The following is a 19,713-nucleotide window of genomic DNA, read 5'->3' on the forward strand; positions in this document are numbered from 1 at the left end:
AGACGATTACATAAACAAGCGAGAATGATCGTTAGGGGTTTCCTGATTCTTTCGTTTGCTACTCGAGTGTTGTAATTCACTGTTGTATCAATAATAATGGTGAGATCTGTCGTATCTGTTATTTCAAGAGAATGGGTTCTCGTTTAAATCTTAAACAAATTACCAAAATGTATTACTTTTTCAAAATGTCCAGAAATGCTGAATAATCATAAATAAGGGAATTCTAACTGGAAATATTTTTACTTCCATTTTTAAATTATCAGGAACTGAGATAAATGAAATCACATGGAAACAATTACATGGTTTTCCATTCATATGCGCATTGACTAGCTCTCGTCTTCTTCAGTTTCGTTCATAGTACCAGTACCGTTGAATTCTTTCGTAAAAACAATGAAATATTGCAGTACGTCCCTTTACAGCAAAATCCAATATTATAGCAAAGAAAAACTATCGGATGCTGCTCACAGAAGGGAAAGTTATACGGTCACAGAGGAACAAACTACAGAAACAAGAGACAGCATACAACTGACAATTGCAAACTGCCAGCAATAGGAAGGAATTTTCATCCTAGAGGCTCATCTTCCTGCTTCCGGGAAATCCACCCCTCTTCCGAGGCATGTACATCGATTTAGAATTCAGGTCTGCCAAACTATAGATGAAACACACAATACACCTTGAATTCCTGGCACCTGGCTGGAGCCTACCGACTGACCACCAACAGGATATAAATTTAGTACAACAACTTTCTCTTTTCCTCTTCATCTATTGTTTGCAAGAATTAATGTATCAAAGAATGGACTTTTATTTCACAGCAGAAACTAAATTCCGGCTCACTTTGAGTCCAAAATCGCCAATAATTTATGACACTTACATAGCAATTTAAGTATCGCAAAGTACCTGTTAAAATGTTACTTCTATCGTAAAAAAGTAACTCGGTTACAGTTACTCACTTTAAAAATTAACTAGTTACAGTTACATTTTCTCAAAAAAAGTAACTGTTACTTGTAACTAGTTACTTCCAAACACTGATAATAACCATACTTAAAGCCTACTGAAACAATATTTTGAATTCCATTAATTAATTTTAAACATAAGACATTTCGACGAGTTTCACAATATTTTACGTACTTCAAAATCCTGTAACTTCAAATAAACTTAATTCACTGATTTCCACTTTTTGTAGTCAGCAAATTAGATAGAACTATGTCATTTATGTAGCCTACATTCAATCAATCAATCCTTTATTGTTTAGATTTCAAAAATTAAGTTTTTCTACTACTTTCACTAACAAAAATAAAAATGTACATCCCCCCATTCCTTCCCTCGCCGAAAAAATTAACCGTATCAGAAACACGAACAATTGACAATAAATAGTAACAGTAGTTAATTGCTTCTTGTTCAAATATGTCGTAAAAAAGAAATTTCCCTAACAATGGCAAATTACTCACGACAGTAAGTGAAGTATTATGCCCTCACCAAGAAATAAACACATAATAAAAACATACTTACAGGATTTCGAAATTGATCATTAACTTGTCTTATAACAGACAACATATCTTCTAATTTCGATGAAAATGTGTCTGGATTGAAATCATTCAGTCCCAGCAAACTGCCAACCTGTAACATCAGAAAAAGAACAGTAACACAGCACAGGAACACACACTTAAAGCAGGAACATTATATAATCAACCAGTGACCTGGATCTTGCCCTCAGGGATTTCAATCATTTTTTGTATGTATGTATTCACTCGCTCAAACCCATTCGAATCTCCAACGCACAAACATACCACACTCGTAGTGGAATGATTGGCAACGTCACGAATTTCAGAGCCTACTGTTGGATTAAAGATTATAGATACTCGAGTTTGGATTCCAATTAAAAATTAACCAGTAGACCTGCATAAAAACAAGTTACATCGAAATTTAGCTTATTCAGTTCTGCATTAATATATGCTAACCAAATATTTTTTCGAGTATGCCTTTTATTTTTTATTGTCGTGAGAACAAAAAAAATAGTGCTGCATTTTTCGAGTTTTACAAATTGTCCCTTACTCTAAAATTATATAAATAAAAAACAGGTGGTCCAATCGTGATGAAATTTTAGTATGGTTCAAGGAGAAATGTTTTAAACACAATTAATTTTCAGATTTTTAAAATTTGACAAAAACATGCTCCACATGCATCTTTACTCAAATTGACAAATTTTGCTTCTGAGTAACATTTACACAGCACAAGTCTTTGGGGAAAACTTTAGGCAGAGTGTTCATGAAAGTTTTGAGGCATATTATGGGGTTTTGGGAGCATTTGGATAAATCACAGTTACACTGCACTACTGCTATATGCATTAAGCATCAGCTGATAGTGAAATTGCAGACCTCCCATTCCGCAGCACATGCATATGTGATCACGTTTGATTCAGGGTTGCCAACTGTCCCATTAACAGCAGACCAGACATTCATCAAAAGTAGCAAAAAGTAGGAAAAATTTTCTCCCGTGCCATTTTTCACAATACTTTAAAGTATCCTTTGCTTTAGAAAGCCGCGGGAAATAGAAGTGAAAGATATGTTCACTGAAGATCAACATTTGTATTTTCAAGTCCAAAATAAAAACATATTTTATTTTAATTCAAATGTGGGTTCTTTTTCTGTGCATTATGAGTCTACCTAGCACAATTTTATTGTCTAGCAAAAAAAAAATATTGCTACAAGTCTTAAAGATAAGTATAAAATATAGTGTCAAAAATCAATTTTCAAAAACCGCCATTTTGAGGCCAGAAAACAACATATAATCGATTTAGAGAGAAATTTCTCTGGCAGTTTCATTCTCCATTTAGATGTTTAGAAACCTGTTCAGGTTTTATCCCTTTACCGAAAAGTGAAAATTTCAATATTGAAGACTTTCTTGGCATTCTGGATCACTGTGCTTTACATGTTATTTACACTTCAGGCATAAAATCATTTTTACTCATAATTTTCCAAGCCTAGTCATGGCAATCGGGGAGATGCAAAGGTGTTGTTGATATGCAGATTCATGATTCATATCTATGTAGAGAGCCATTTCAACCACTGGATGGATGGAAAAATATTGATGTTATAGACTTCAGCGGACCTCCGCGATGGTGCAGTGGTAGTGTCGTTGCCTTCTAATCAAGGGGTCCTGGGTTCAATACCTAGTGGAGGCACACAGTGTTTCGGATCCCACTTTAAACTGTAGGTCCAGTCCAGATTAGCCTTACTGTGCATAAAGTGGACTTAAAACAACAAAATAATCAATCAATCTACAGACTTCAGTCTTAATTCTTTCCTTTGTACCTGTGAAATGAACTGCAAAACTCTTGAATGAACTCTTAAAAAATAACATTTTAGATTTTATTTACTAATGCCACACTTTCTAAAGTTAGAATTATCCTGAGATATATGCAATTCATGGAAAATTGACTAATTCTGCTGTAAATATTTGAGAAGCAAAAATGGACCCCTTTATACAGGAACAAACTTCATACTCTGGTAATGTGTGCCATTAGAAGGTATGTGTATATTTTGTGTAATAAGTGCAGTTTTAAAATAAAATTTAGGATTATATTCACAATTTTAAAAGCAAAATGTCATTTTCTATACAGTTTTTGATCCGATTTTCCACCGCTATAACACCGAAATTTTATTTTATTTGCCATTTTTGAACCTGAAATTGACTGCTTTTGTACCAAAATATTGCCTTTTTACATACCAAAAATATGTGCCTCTACCTTTCCCTGATGATGTCAACAAGATCTTTTAACTGTGTTTGCAATGTTCAGGGTGTTATCCCATTTGAAATGTTACTCATAATATAAAACATACAAACCTGTGACACAAAAGGAGAAATTTTCATCTTCAGCCGCAACAACTTTCCTAATCCCTTCTCAACTACTTGAGGGAAAGACAAGAGACGAAGCGTGTGACCAGTTGGGGCAGTATCAAAAACAACAACAGAGAAGTTCATTCCTTTCACCAATCTGAAATAAATAATTTAAAATATGTAAATGCACAACCTACACTAAAAACCTGATTAAGTTAATAAGCTTAATTATTTACAAGGGAGAGTCAAATGAAACCCTCAAATATTTTTTATTTTTAAATGTATTGAATACAAAGGTTATATAATGTGCTGAAACCATCTCGAAAGGATGAATCTACATGTCTAATATACTATGTACAAACATGCAGATCATTATTTCGTTGGTATGTGTTTGCTTAATTGTGTTTGTTCTCTAACTGTTAATGTGTTTTACTGGTGATATTACTATGTGTGAAACTTGAATGATGTTCCAGCAGCACTGTTCATGGCACCTGATCTCCTTGTCCATTCTACCCCTATGTTACCACTGGACTTGTCCAGTCAGTGCATGTACGCTTGCATCCATGGTCTCCACTAAGATAGACATGCTGCATTTACATCACCTTTTGATCATGGTGTGCAATACAAATGTTCTAGCATGGACACCTCTAGAAAAAGGAACTATTTTGGCTGTAAGCATAGTCACCCATGGACCCCTGTTTCACTCATTCATCGGACTTGACAGACTTGCCTCCCAGTCTTTTTCCAAACATGAAAATCACTGGGGGTGATGTCTGGAGAACATTGTGAATGTGAAATACACTCAAAAGACATATCTTGGATGGTTGCAACAGTTGAACGGGCATTATGGTGTCGAGCATTGTCATGTTGAAGCAGAGCACAGGTACTCAGAAATCAATGCTGTTTGGAACTGACTGCAGAATGCAAGTGGTTCTTAAAAAGATTTGCATATGTTTCACTGGCGACTGTTTCCCCTCCGAGCAAAGTTCCAAGTGTACTCCTTGTTCATCCAGAAAGATAGTTTCCCACAGATGGTTGTGAATGTGGAATTCTTTCAGTTTCGGCACTTTGCTCACTTTCTTTGTTCGTTTGTGTTAGTGGAACCAGTGACAATTCTTCCTGGGAAGCCATAGCTTTCATCTGCAAAGCACCACACACATTTCTTCCATGTATTAACAACTTCGATCTTTCAATTCTGCAGTCAGCTGGTGTTGAGCCCACCTTGAAGCAACTTTCTGGAACTGAAGAACATCAAGAACAATATGGTGTGCTGATTCGTAATTCCTATCCATGTAGGCAGCTACTGTTACGTGTCTATTTTCCTTCACAATGGCTTCAATTGCTGCAATTGAATTGAATCGACTATATTACTAGCGAGGTTTCGCTGTTGCTGGTCTACCACCTAACACCAAAAAGTACACATTAAATTTAAATTATATTCAAGATTACAATGAAATAAAATGACTAGAAAGTACAATAAAATACAATAAAAATGAAATCATAGGCAATAGAACAATTTGAGCAATGAAGTTTAATTTCGAAAATAGGTAGTTTGGGCTTTTGCTATCAATTGCATTGTGCAGTGTACAAAACAAGTGCAGTTTTTTCCATCGATAGCCTCTGGTGCAGGGGCAGCACCAGGGGGTGCAAAGTGGTGCTTGCGCACACCCTAATTTTCTTCCGCACCCCTTATTCAAAATCTATGTTGAAAGCATTAACTCTTACAGTGTCATATGTCGTGGTCACATTTAGCGCCCGAATGTTAGGTATTACAGTGAGACCGCTGTTATTGTATACAACAGTCAAGTATTTAAGAGAGAAGCCACAAATATTTTCCTCTACTGTCGGCAGTCTCTATAAAGATCAGTATTTTTGTTAAGAATTGTTTCTTCTTTTTTTGTTTTAAGTGGCCTGTACGTGTTTTTCGATATTTGCCTGTAGCTCACAGTTCTTTTTTTTTTTTTTTTTGCATTGTTGTTAAATGGTTTTATTGTCCGCCTACTTGTTGTTCCAATTTTCTCCAAGTCGCACTGGAACAAACATTTCAGGTGCTTTCAAGATATATGGTGGTGCTTGGGAAATTATTTAACGCGAGTTCTATCGTGACGAATAGTTTACCTGTTAGTTCATTCTAGATGTTCCACGTAACATGTTTGGTAAGTACATATTCAGACTTTGTCGAGGAGCCCATGTTCGAGAAGAATGTTACAGTTCGTCAGGGATGGTGCAGCAGAAGGGGATTTTAACAAAGATGAAGTTTATTTATTTATTTCCCTTCAACAGAGACAAGTGTCCAATTACAGAAAGGTAATATCAAAATATTACATTTTCATTTACAACTTGTATGTACACACGTACACATTCTCCCTCCTTCCTCCTTTACACACACACACACACACATATTCACAAACATAGACAGATAATACATAATATATATATATATATATATATATATATATATATATATATATATATATACACACAGACATCTTGGTGACAGATCAGGTTTACTGCTTAACTGTGACAACAGAAATTATCATATATTTGCACATTTCATCTGAGTTACACAAAACAAGTATCACAAACACTGGTACAATATATCATTACAACAAACTTCAATATGACAAATCCAATTCTCATAATAAATACATTATTAAGAGAGATACAGTTTTAACATATTCATAAATTTGGTTCGTGTCATGCCGAAATCCAAGTCCACCAAATGATTTGAGATCTTGTTATATTGAAGTGTCATTTTTTGTATTGGCGAACCTTTATACATTTCTGTTCTTAGGATTTTGTATGAGAGTAAACGTCAATTACGCAAATGACCCTGTCTTACATTAAAACATATTCTCTCTAGTATAGAACTACTATCAATATGTCCATTTATTATTTTACACAGAAACATTTGTTGAGAAAATCAAATTCATTTAATAAATCGTTGTATGGTATTTTAAGAATTATTGGTGATATTCGATACTTCTTATAATATAAAAATCTGAGAAATTTCTTCTGTATACGTTCAATCATATTTTTCTGGGAGTCACAGTTTGGTGCCCATACGGAACAAGCATATTCTAATTTGCTTCTAACTAAACATTTGAAGAGCATACACAAAGAGCATATATCATTTAAACTTTTAGAATTTCTTATTAGAAATCCAAGATTCCTGTAGGCATTCTGGGTAATGCAAGAAATATGCTCAGTAAAAGTCATATTATGGGTAATAATTACTCCTAGGTCTTTAATTGAATACACTCTTTTTACAAATTCGCCGTTAATAACATACTTATCATTTCGCACATTATTTCGTGCTCTAGTAAATATCATGTATGAACATTTCTTAATATTAAACTTGATATCATTCTCTACACTCCACCTATGAACCATCTGTAATTTCCTAGTATCCGTAATATCCCTAATTTAAGTAATAATAATAAGTTGCCGTGGAATTTGCGTTTTGTCCTGACACCGAAGCATCTACGGCAGACGGAAGATAGCCAGTGGCACAACCACAGAATGTCATCACCCTCCCCCCCCCCACCCACCATTGGTTGGAAATAAATTCTATGGGGTGGGGGCAAGGGGAGCAAACATTGAAGTAAAAAAAAATCAAAGTTAGCAGAATCTATAAGTAGCAGAACAAAATGATACACAAGATGGAATTAAGTGTGTTCATGTATTTCTTTATTTTTTCATCCAGACCAGATGGACAAGGGCACTTTGGGTGGGAAGGGGGGAGGGAGAGGCAATTGGCATTCTCTATTTCAAATTTTATGCAAATAAAAATATTTCGTATTTTCTTTTTCCCAAATTCATAAAAGTTCAGAGCCGTAGCTTAGGGGCAGCGAACAATCTAATTCAAAACCTTATAAGAGAGAGAATGCGGCACCCTATTAAATTAATATTGTTTTCAGTTTGCAATAATTTGTATCTAAACAATTTCTTGCGAGCAAAGCGAGCAATATCATTCTTTTCTGCAATTTATTGTAAATTACTAGAGAGACAAGTAAGACTAACTATGTACAGCACTTCTTATGTACTAAGCAGTTTGGTCTTTAAATGCAAGAACAATTATTTGGATGAAAAGAAGCTCACACATTTTAGAGATTTATATCATTTTTGCTGTTGGTTTGTTATGAGGCGGATGAATTGATTATGTAATGCATATAAATAATATGTTATATATATGTATTTGTTGAGTGTCAGTTTCCAGAAAGCCCCGCACTACATTGGCTAACTGGCTGAACTCCACCCTGGCCCGAGTTATCCTAAATTCGTCGGTTCCCGCACGGTGTCTGGTTAAGTAACAGACGCACAAAGAAGATATATACATACATTTAATGTCTACTATACACATATACGAAGGACTATACTCTACAGCGCACTTGTAACTTCATCTCGCGACGAGACTCTAATTACGACTGTTCTTTTCTCGTGGCAAAGCCCAAGCAAAGAGCCTGACTCAACTCTCGGGATGTTCCCGAATTTACTTGTGGGTGTAAGTTCCCGTAATCAAGTATGCGGGAGGTTCCGCAGTTTCTTACTCCCACACACTTCACATACGAATAACTCATTTTTCACTTGATGCATATACACAAAAAAGGAAAATAAGATAAAACCACTAATTATATACATTGTTCACCGAACAGTATTACAGGAACTCAATTTAGTGTTAACATCTTGCATATGCATTTTCTTATTATTTACGTCGCTCCATGTTGAATATGTGTAAAACATATGTTGTACAGTCACGGACACTTCTAGGTTATTGTAGTTCCATTAAAATTCAACGGAGATGTTACAATCCAGAAGTGTCCGTGACTGTACATGTCATATGTACGTATGTACAAAAATAATTATATTTGTCATGCATTTTCTGTTTTTCAAAAATACAGTTTGTTTGTTTGTTTTCAATTATCTGTTAATGTGAAATTGAATGTGTTGAGAAAATATTTCAAATCGTTTGTCCAACACAAATGTTTTAGCACAGACTTCTCTACTTTTTACGTGATTTACAAGGATAATAACGTCGTTGATACTACTACTACTGGTACTACTAATAATAATAATAATAATAATGCCATTATTAAATTATTATTATTGGCACGTTTATCCTGGTGCTTGCCCCTCCCCCCCGACAAAATTTTGTGGTTGCGCCTCTGCTAAAACATGCATGCATATTTCATGCTTTCTTTATTTTCAACATCGCACCCCTTAAATGTTATTCCGCACCCTCTCAGCACCCCCAGATGATTAATCCTGGAACCGCCACTGCTCTGGTGTCACTACTCGATGTGCCAGACCTGGTTGAGGAGAATCTGTCACAGAAGTAATGTCTTTTAGAAACTTCCCAGTCCGTTCGTACACTTGCTACAGTGACAGATATGCATCAGCATAATTCACTTTCGTTATTCGATGAATTTGAATGAGTTTGATCCCTTCACTACGCAAAATATGCAACAGAACACTGTTCCTCTTTGGAGCATGTGGAGCTGCCATTTTTACACCATGCCAACATGAGCATCACTGTTGCCAAGTAACGGGGTAATCAATAGCTGTTTGGAATTTTTAGTGCACTTTTCGGGTTTTGATTTGACTCTCTCTTGTATATAATGTGCAGGGGTAGACAAAACTAAAAAAAAACATTCAAATACCAGCTTTTTTTTTCACAAGCCAGCTTCTTCTTTTTTCATATATCCTCTGAGAAAGCCATGAATGCAACTAAGATAAAGTTACACATTTTGAAATGTAAAGCAATTAATTTACTAATTATTACAATTGAGTTACAAGTAAATAATTATTGCACTGGAGTGGCCTTCCTACCAAAGACTATCCACAAAAGCATGTGTAACTATGCAAAACATTGTAATATATAGCCACAAAATTGCTGCAGATATTAAAATTCAGCTAGCAACAGTGATAATTTTTTTATAATGACATGACATTTTTTTCTTCTGATCTAATGAAGAAAACAAACATACATTTAAAAAACACATACTGTATACATTATTTAAAAAAAGGTAATGGAAATTTCCATAAGCAAACTATATCTTTATTGATGAAGGAATTGGGAGCATAAAAATCGAAATATCTAATTTGTTAAAACATCGCTCTGAAGCTTGCCGGTTGAATGCTCATTCACATCTACCAGATGCAGAGCCGAGCAATAAGAAATTTCCACTCGGCTCCGCACAGCCAGCAAGGCAACGGCCCTTGCCAGCGGTGAGTGCACCTCCACTGTAAATTTTCACTTGCACCAAGGGATACTCCAGGTGAACAGTTAGAGGTGCAGAGTCCACCACGCCACAAAGAAATCCTGAAGTATAAAAACCCCTGGAGATGGTAAATCGAGACCACATCATCTACAACATGATCGACGCTGATTAACGAGACCACTCCGAGAGATCACAACATCACGAGGCAGCAACAAGCATGCAGTATGATTGCAGCAGTATGAACTTTAAAGGCAGAAGCCAAGAAGCTAAGCTGAGTCCGGAGAACAAGGGCTCCAATAATAAAGCTGCCAAATCTCATGCTGCCTCTTACCGCTGTCAACATCTAGGCCAGCACTCTCTCCAGCGTCTCCCACCATCTCTAGGGCACCTGTCTCCATCCAGCCGTCGGCGATGCACCCCAACAATATTTTGTGCCCCCCCCCCCCCCATCACTTTTCCCTGGCGTTGCCACTGGATCCAAACTGGTATCGAACCCGGGACCCCTTGATTACAAGGCGACGACACTATCACAGTGCCATCGGGAAGGCCATCAACTCATTGGTATTGATAAATTTGTTTCAAATAAATCTATCAATAGCAAGTAATTTAGTGCAAAAGTCTGCATTTGGTCATTATTTTTATGAATACAAAAAAATTCATTCAGGCCATATGGCCTTGTTTTGTAAAGTAAATTAAGGGTTGGAGGAAAAAAACAGTTAAGTCAATGCTCGTCAAACTCCAGAAAAATTAACTTTTAATTGCAAAACGTTACTAAACATGTAAATAAAATGGTACAAAAACACATGCTTTGATGAAAGGAATTTCAAATGTATGAATCAAAAGCAAGCATGTTTTAAAGTTCAGCACATAATCTGCATGGCAGGAAATGACACCACTAATTGATTACAACAGAAAATTTACTTGACCTGCTTTTTCCCCTGACCCTTCAAAAGCTTACATGTCCAATTACATTATTCCTATTACAGTAGGAACACAATTTTAAGTTGGTAACATTATCATAAATAAATAAATTTAAATTGACTTTCTGTTTCAAGTCCACTTTATGCACAGAAAAGCTAATTGGGACTGGACCTACAGTTTAAAGTGGAATCTGAACCTCTATGTGCCTCCTCCGTGTATCAAACCCGGGATCCCTTGATTACAAGATGATGATGCTACTACCACTGTACCATTGAGGAGGCCGTAAGTAAATGAAACTTTGAATTCACAATAAATATCATATAGCATTTTGTAACATTAAACAAAACTACGTGATGCATTACAATTATTGCAGTTAGTTGTTTCTAAAATTTAATTACATCCACTTGAATATTAAAAAAGTAAATACATTTACTTCCAAGGCAGTCAGAAAGTGACATAACCTCCACTATGGCCAAGATCAAGAATGAGTGGAGCCCTACCTCCACAACTCCTTCTGCTGATGTGCCTTTATGGAACGGTGCAATACACAGAGGATACCTTTGTTTTTATACAAGGCTTGTTCAAAAAGTAACCGAATTCCTATTGTAAAGTTTGCATACAAATTCATGGAAGAGAACAGACAGTTGTGGTGCCTAGCTGTGCCCTTAGCTATTAACTTGACCCAGTTTCAAAGCTGTTGCTAAACAGCAGTAACGCAGTAGATTGCATTGAGTGCACGTGTGTTGAGTGCCCATAGCGATTTTCAGTTACCCTACCATGAAGGAACTGGAAGAGCAGCGTGTATGTGTGAAATTGCAGATTTTTTTCAAAGAGACATACAACATGTTACATGAACCCTATGACGAGGAATGCTTCAGTGGAACATGGTGTTATGAATGGTACAAACGTTTCAAATTGGGTTGAACCTCCAGCAAGGATGGAGTGATGTTGATCGTGTTCTTCGACTTCGGCAGGGGATCGTCCATTTCGAGTTTGTGCTGCATGATTCCAGTGAATGCAGCATTCTACGTTAACGTCATGGAATGATTACAAGAAAAGTTGCAGCACAATAGGTCACAGATGTGGCAAAACAACTTCTGGATAGTTCACCATCATAATGAACATGCTCATTCCTCACTCGTTGTCTGGGAGTTTCTGGCAAAGCACCAGAAACTTGTTGTCCCATAACCAGCCTGCTCCCCTGATTTGGCATCAGCAGACTTCTTCCTCTTCCCCACGTTGAAATCAACCCTCAAAGGTCACAGATTCCAGACAATAGAAGAGATCAAGGAGAATTCGCTACAGAACCTACAGGCCATTCCAAAACTGGAGTTCCAGCAGGCATTCCAGAACTGGAAAAAATGCTGGGAGCAGTGTGTCCACAGTGGAGGGGAGTACTTTGAAGGAGGCAGGTCCAAATAGCTGGTGAATATTAACATTTTCTCAATTTGTAAAAGTTCAGTTTCTTTTTGAACAGCGCTTGTATTTAAATCCAAAGAAACAATTAGGCAATCCTAATAGTTGCTGCTATTTACTAGTACATGCTTATCAAATAATACTTAATGCAGAATATATGAACACCTACTTCATGACTTCAGCATAGCTCATGGCCTCATCTATACCTGGGAAGGCTCCAACAATCTCCTGCATGACACCTTTGCTGATCTTCATTGCATCACTCTCGTTCTCGAAGTATTCCTCTGGCAGTTCATTAAAGCCTACACTCGGGTCAATTTCCTACAACAGAAGAAGGTTACACAAACATTTTATTTTCTATTCACGGTGGATACTCTACAACCCCATAAAATTATAAAGTACAGTGTTTTGAAAGTCCTGCAGGATTCTAAAAAGCTATAACTTTAAAGTAATAAGTTTATTAGACCGAAATATTGTTGTTTTTTTTTGTTTTTTTTTACACACAAGAAAATTTTAAATTACGTTCTGCCCATGCTGTTGACTGACATGTATGTAGGTGATTCCGTGACTCCAAGATGGCATCAATGGAGGATGTAGAGGGCACATCTTCACCCGCAAGGTCACCAGATCTTATGCCTTGCAATTACTGGCTGTGGGGACATGTCAAGACCCAGTTATATGCACAGAAACCAACAGATCTTGATGATCTGAAGTTCAAGATACTTCATGTGATTCACGATTCCAGATGAGCACTATCAGAACGCAATTCTTGGATTCAAACAAACACTTCAAGAGTGTTTGGACATTGGTTTAGTCAAATTAATCATGTCCAGGTGCATAAAAGCTATTGCACATTTCGTACATTGTCTCATGAAAATATTCATTGTGTTCATATTTTAGGGGAAATTACCTGAACTGAAGAACGTTGTTACGTTTGAGTGACATATGACAGTGTTTCAAATGTGCATGTAATTATCTATGTTTCCTTACAAATGTGACCCTACAACAACTGATGATCCTGCTGACACACAACTTGCTAATACTGTTTCCGTAACTAAGCTCCGTGTCAGGTTAAGTTTGCAGCAGGTTTTATGTATTAATCTGCGCGAGTACGGAGCTCAGAATCATCCGTGCCAGTCTTGCCTGAACCACCGAGCTCTTCGTATCACAGACAATGAGAGAATGCTTCCTTCGCAATACATACGTTACTATAAGATACATGCCCTTCAAGTTTATAGTATCAAAAAGCATTATTTGTTATTGGTGATTTAAACAATGTAGTGAATTGTCTGCTACTATTTCTCTGTTCGGTTTCAATTTATGAATCACTTCACTAAATCAGGAGCCAAATGTCTGTCCATTTTTTGGTGATAATCACCCTTCCCTTTCTTTGCAGGGAACAGTAAACATGTGTCTTCAACAAAGCCTTCATTGTCGTCAGTGAGTGAAACAATAAGCCTCCCCCTCCCCTGTCGTCGGTTGCTTCAGCCCTGGCGGTGGTTTTGCACGCTCCCACAGTTGAATCAATGTACGGCCCACGTTGACGCATGCCTCGTCCAAATAATTACCATGTTGCTGTTTTTTTCACAGCGATATCTTCTAATATCGCTGAGATTCTTTCGTCGTCAAACAATATACAATCGTTTTCTACTCCTAAACTCAACCGCGAATCATTCAATATCCAAGACAGTTCGTGTGCTCATTGACGGCAAATCACCTCACGCCCTGTTTTATTTTGGTCTTGTTGCCATAAGGAGGAATATGTATATAAAACAACTTGTTTAACTTTGAAGAGCTTTTTCCTTCAGATGATGCTCTAAATTACACTTGGGCAAAGCCGGGCACTCAACAGGAGACCTCGATTCAGCCATTCTCGCCGCTGTACAGCACGATTAGCACTGAATCACGATAGAAATAGGGTTAAAATAGTGGGATGTGCAACACTGATATCACTGATTCCACGTGCTTTGCAACGTATTCATCTCACTTGACTCGCTCTTTAGCTTTTGTACCTTCAGCGCTACCGACTGCCCAGTTGGCGAATCTGCAGATCCAAGTTAGTCTGCACAGTGATTGCAACCGATCAACTCCATGCCTGCTAATGGATGTATCATTTTGTCTGTATGTTACACATTAAATAACTGTTTTGTTGCAAGTGTGCAGTTGAGTTGGAATGGAACCCGTCTTGGCGGAACTATATTCTGCGTGCACGTTTGGATCTACATATGCGAAAACCTGTAGCGAACTTTACCTTTACCCGAGGCTTACTATATCATCTTCAACACCTGCTAAAATGAATATCATCTAAAGTAAATTTGGGTATAAGTTGTCAATGCCAAAAAAAAAAAGGGGGGGGGGCATTTAACCCTGAAAACTGTGGGTCAATTTAATGGAGATTCTGACCCCCAGGTTTCCTCCATGGCAAGAGTTAGTCACTGAGTTAGTGGGATTGGAGTTTTCTACAACATGGCACATGAAAAAGTAGCCCGGCTGCACCATTACAACTCTATTACATTCTGAAGAGAAAAATGAGCAAGCTTGGCAATTTCCTTGTGCGTCGATACAGGTCTGTGCCAGTTTCAGCATGTTCATGTTCTTTGCAACGCCATGGGATCAATTGTATTGGTGCTCCGATTCCCCTACTTTAAACCGGCCCTTGTTACTTCCCTTCATTCATCCAATCTCTCTCTTTGCACGCCTCTCCATGGGTGTCTCGAGAGCATATTAACAGTAAAGTCGTAATTTCGGAAATAATGGGGGGGGGGGCATACATAACATTTATATTTGTCCATAGGTTTCTTTAAAATGCAATATACAAGTACAGGAAGCGAATAAATTACTGGTAATTGGCAGTGCTTTTGCTTTAAATCAAAGATTTATATCAGGAGGATTACATAAGGTTTATTGTATACTGTATCTATTTATACAGCTGCATTACTCGAAGTCAATCACAAAACTCTAAAACAACAAAATGTGCACCTATGGCCTGCAGCCTACCCTCGACTTAACGATATTCCAAGTTCCAACACTTCCTTCTAGCAAAACTAGTACGGAGCATTTTATTTCTGTTTCCTTACTCTGCATCCTTATTTTAGCCCACTAGGCATTATTATGTGATCCAGAAATATCTGTATATGCAAAACTATTCTCATGGAAACTTGGGGGTTCCAAAACAGGGGCTGGTTTACATTAAAAGCTAACTATATTTTCCACATCAATCCATTTAGTCCACCATAAGTGGTCTAAACATCGAAGCTTCAAGGGACAAGCAAGGGCTATCCAATTCATAGTCCATGAAAGTTCACCCCGTAGAACTTGAATTTTCCACGGCAATAGCCTTTTTCAAACTACAGCTCAAACAACTGAGTAGCTAAGCATAGATGGATCAAAAATGCTGAAATGCACGATTCAATAAGTACATGCATGCAAACACAAATGTAAAATATACATATGAAAAAATATAAATTTTCCCTTCACCTTGTAGCTGGCCAGCAATTAATTAATATAACCAAAAAAACAGTAGAGATCAATCCGATTTACACAATTCTCCGTATTGCATTTTCAATGTTCAACTTCAGTTCACTTAGTGTCACACACCAAACAACAACTTTCTCATCATGGAGACATTCATACAGCATGCAGGGGCTATCTCACGGTATCGTGTGTTTTGCAAATTAATATGTCCTGATAAACGGAACCATATTTCATCTGTCATAAAGAAGAACAACGGGTATGAAAGTCCGGCTGCAATCATTGTCAGCAACCAGTGACAGTAAGCCAAATGTTAATCTTTATTGCTGCACAACTGTTACATGATAAGCCTTCATGTGCAATTGTTTCAGTATGCTTTGACATGTTCTTCTGCTAACACAAACCTGTCATGTCAATTTTCTTTGGACTTCTTTCAATGTGCATGCGAATATTTTCAACAATTTCAGGCATGCATACAGGAGTGTCTCTATTCTTAGTGGCATTACAAACGGAACCCATTGTGCACCACTTTTTCACTAACTTATGGATGCTTCTTTTGGTTGGCTGTCCAAGGTTAGGAATCAGATAGGGTTTTTTTTCTATTACAACAAATACTATATGTCATAACTTTGGCTGCACTACCTGCATTGACCACTTCTGCACAACGCCACCACAAAACTGGTTTCCAGGGGGCAGATGGCAAGCAAACAAGGCAGGCAACACAATCATAGCAGCCTATCCAACCCCAGACAAGATGGGAGTCATCTGAGTGTAGGCGTTGCACCACCCTATATGATACTACGTTAATTTTTACAAAATTTGCTGTTTCAGTAATGGGTTCCACCTGCATTCATTGTAAATCATTTGAATTTGTGATTTACAATTTTTTACTTGACTGCAAACTGCTCAAAGGTCTCTAACTTACCATGGCGAAGAGGTTGTTATATCCTTTAACAGGAGTTGGAATTTTTGAGAACTTCTGATCAAATGCATCTGAAATGTTATGTGCAGGGTCTGTGGATATTATTAACACATTTTCCCTCACTTTGGCCAGCTGGACTGCTAAGCTGCAACTGGAAGAAATTAACAGAATAAATACATTCTTGTGAATTTATATTTCTATACTACACAGATATCTTGTCAAAAAATGAACAAAGATAAATACATTAATAAAAATATTGTAATAATGACAATGTTTCTCCAGGTTTTAACACAATTACATGGAGACATATTGAAAGGTTAGGTCAAATCACAACACAGTAACCGTTAATTGGGGGTGCAGGTCCCCCCATTAATTCAGAGATGGAGGAACGAATGTGCCACACAACACACAAATCAAAACAAACCTGCTCAACACATTTGCTGATGGGCAAAATTTCTTAATATGTAGAACAGTCTGAATTATGATTGATTGATTTGCTTTGCTTTACTTCGCTTTTGTGTCACTTTTGGCTATGCTAATTTGTGAAGATGGAGATGAGTGATATGATAAAATTGATTAATGGACACTCACAAACATTTATGCCCAGGCTGGGATTCGAATCAGGGACCCCTGATGTCATAGCGAGTCTACATTATGGTAACAACTGTTTCTGCTAGAATTAGCAAAAAGGGATAGTGTTAGCAATTTGTAAAATTTATCTTTCTCAAATTGTTTGAGGTAAACACTTGAAAACTTCTTGGCAGTGGTAATCTGATAAAGTAAGACTTCAGGTGTTGCATTTGCATTCCATCACACGATAACCCACTTCGTATATCTGTTACAATCTGATGGCCTTCTTTTCTTAAGAGCTTCTAAACTCTAAAACAAATTTTCGCAAAATAAATTTCCATAATTTATCATGGAATGAAATATTGCATAATATACTTGAATCAGTTAATTTATTTACGTTTGTTTTAAGACCCTTAGTGCATACTGACATGAGCATTGTATTTCACAATTCATAAAAATGAGAAAAAAGAACATGTTGAAATATCAAACTGAAAAGTATGGCTGAAATTTACACAGGCGATGTTTCTACGGCCCTGTGAGCGCAACTAACGATGTCTCACAGCTGATTTAAGGTCCCGACATTCTGAAGGGTTCGTTGAAAAAGTACTGGAAAGGGTCGCCTCGGGCACTCATTGGAAAAGATGAAAAATATTTGAAAATTGCTTGGTTCATTTCTACCCATTCACGTGTCCTTAAGGGTTAATGATGGCATGTCATAGAAATCCACAAAATATACTTCATGAAAAATTTCATGAGGATAGAAATGATCAAATTAAGCATTTGTTTCATTAGTGTAATATTCTATAAATATTCATATTATCGCTGAAGATTTGTGTTGATGTGTCACAGTTCTGCAGCAAAAATATGAAACTTTTCACCGAATAGAAGATTTAAAAATAATTTCAGTTGGCTATTAAAAAGTGGGATGTTTGTAGTTGCATTTCCTTCTACTCTATGCACTCTGAAGAGCAGATTGTCAGTTTTGAAGAAAGTAGCGACAGAAATAAAAAGCTATAAACTAAACGTCGGGAAAATACATCCAAGACTAAGGTACTAACATTCTCAACCAAAGCACATTTAAGGGAGGAAGGATAAAGAAATGCACCGGAACTAGTGAATAAATATTATTTAATGTCTTAAAAGACATTAAATTTTATTGAAAGTGATTTGACAGGAACTTTAATAGTGGCAACACTACTGTATACATGCCACAAAACGGAACACGTGTTTCTCACTTATACCACATGTTAGTTTGATACCTAAGCTAGCTCCCAGTAAATGGACTCTTCCTTCCAACACTAGGCACATATGTAGTGACTTATTTATTTATTTATTGATTTAGTTTATTTTACTTCACGTTTTGTGCCTCTTGGCTAATTTGCAAAGATGGGGATGAGTGATGAAATTGATGAATGGACATTCACAAACAACCAAGTCCAAGCAGGATTCGAACCTGGGACCCTTGAGGTCGCAGCGCAATGTGCTAACCACTCGGCCACAGGGTCCGGCACATGTGCAGTGACAAGAGGAATAGAGTATTGTTAGAGTTGGCAGTCTAAGTGAAGTCAGAACCCCACTAATGTGAAAGTTCTGGTGATTCTCACCTTACCTCCAGGATAGACCATCAATATGCAGTATTACTGTTCATTTTTAGAACATAACCTGCGACCTGCATTGTCAAAAAAGAGGAGACACTTTCTGCTGAATCCTCCCATCATTTTGCAGGAGAATGCTCGGACACATGTAGCGCAACCTGTGGCTGATTTGTTAGCTCGATGGGGCTGTGACTTTGATTTGATCCCTAAGATGAAGCTTCCGAACTGTTTCAGAGATTATTCAGGCAATAGAATGCTCCATTCAAACCAACAGAACACACACTGATACAGAAATACTACGACTTCCACATCACTGGCAATGGTTGTACACAATGCTGGTGACTACATCAAAGAGCTGTAAAAGTTTCACAGAGGTATCTCTTTTGTATCATTTGTAAATAAATAGTTGCCACTACTAAATTTCCAACCCATGTACATAAAAGCTCACTCCCCTGATGCCCCTGTCCAATAGTCATTATTTGTTCAGTTTCCCTTCTTGAAATTACCTTTAATATGTGAAGTGAATATTCTAAAAACTTGGTTAAGTGGGATTCTAAGCCTGCTTATTATTAGCTAAAATGTAGTGACCTTCTTACACACAGGCTTAAATACATGAATTATCCTAATTACATGATCTGAAAAATTCTGGGCCTGTTTGGAAGAGTCCTGAATTTTCTTCCTTTCCAAATTGTAGACACCCTGTATTGTTACCAAATATTTCAATGCAATCAAACATAGTTTATATACATTACACTGTGAT

At 37.0% G+C, this 19,713-nt stretch overlaps 1 protein-coding gene across 1 annotated transcript in view; it reads right to left on the bottom strand.

Annotated features, from left to right (window-relative positions):
• Positions 1-19,713, bottom strand: part of LOC145991367 (ATPase ASNA1 homolog) — a 48,866-nt gene that overhangs the window by 14,149 nt on the left and 15,004 nt on the right. The window contains exons 2-5 of the mRNA XM_083127391.1: positions 16,792-16,939; positions 12,565-12,716; positions 3,844-3,994; positions 1,510-1,617 (exon numbers count right to left, since the gene is read on the bottom strand). Coding sequence (XP_082983517.1) covers positions 1,510-1,617; positions 3,844-3,994; positions 12,565-12,716; positions 16,792-16,939 — 559 coding nt within the window. The remainder of the gene's footprint in view (positions 1-1,509; positions 1,618-3,843; positions 3,995-12,564; positions 12,717-16,791; positions 16,940-19,713) is intronic.

This window comes from Lepisma saccharinum, chromosome 1, assembly GCF_977018435.1.
Source record: "Lepisma saccharinum chromosome 1, izLepSacc3.1, whole genome shotgun sequence".
Lineage (NCBI taxonomy): Eukaryota > Metazoa > Arthropoda > Insecta > Zygentoma > Lepismatidae > Lepisma > Lepisma saccharinum.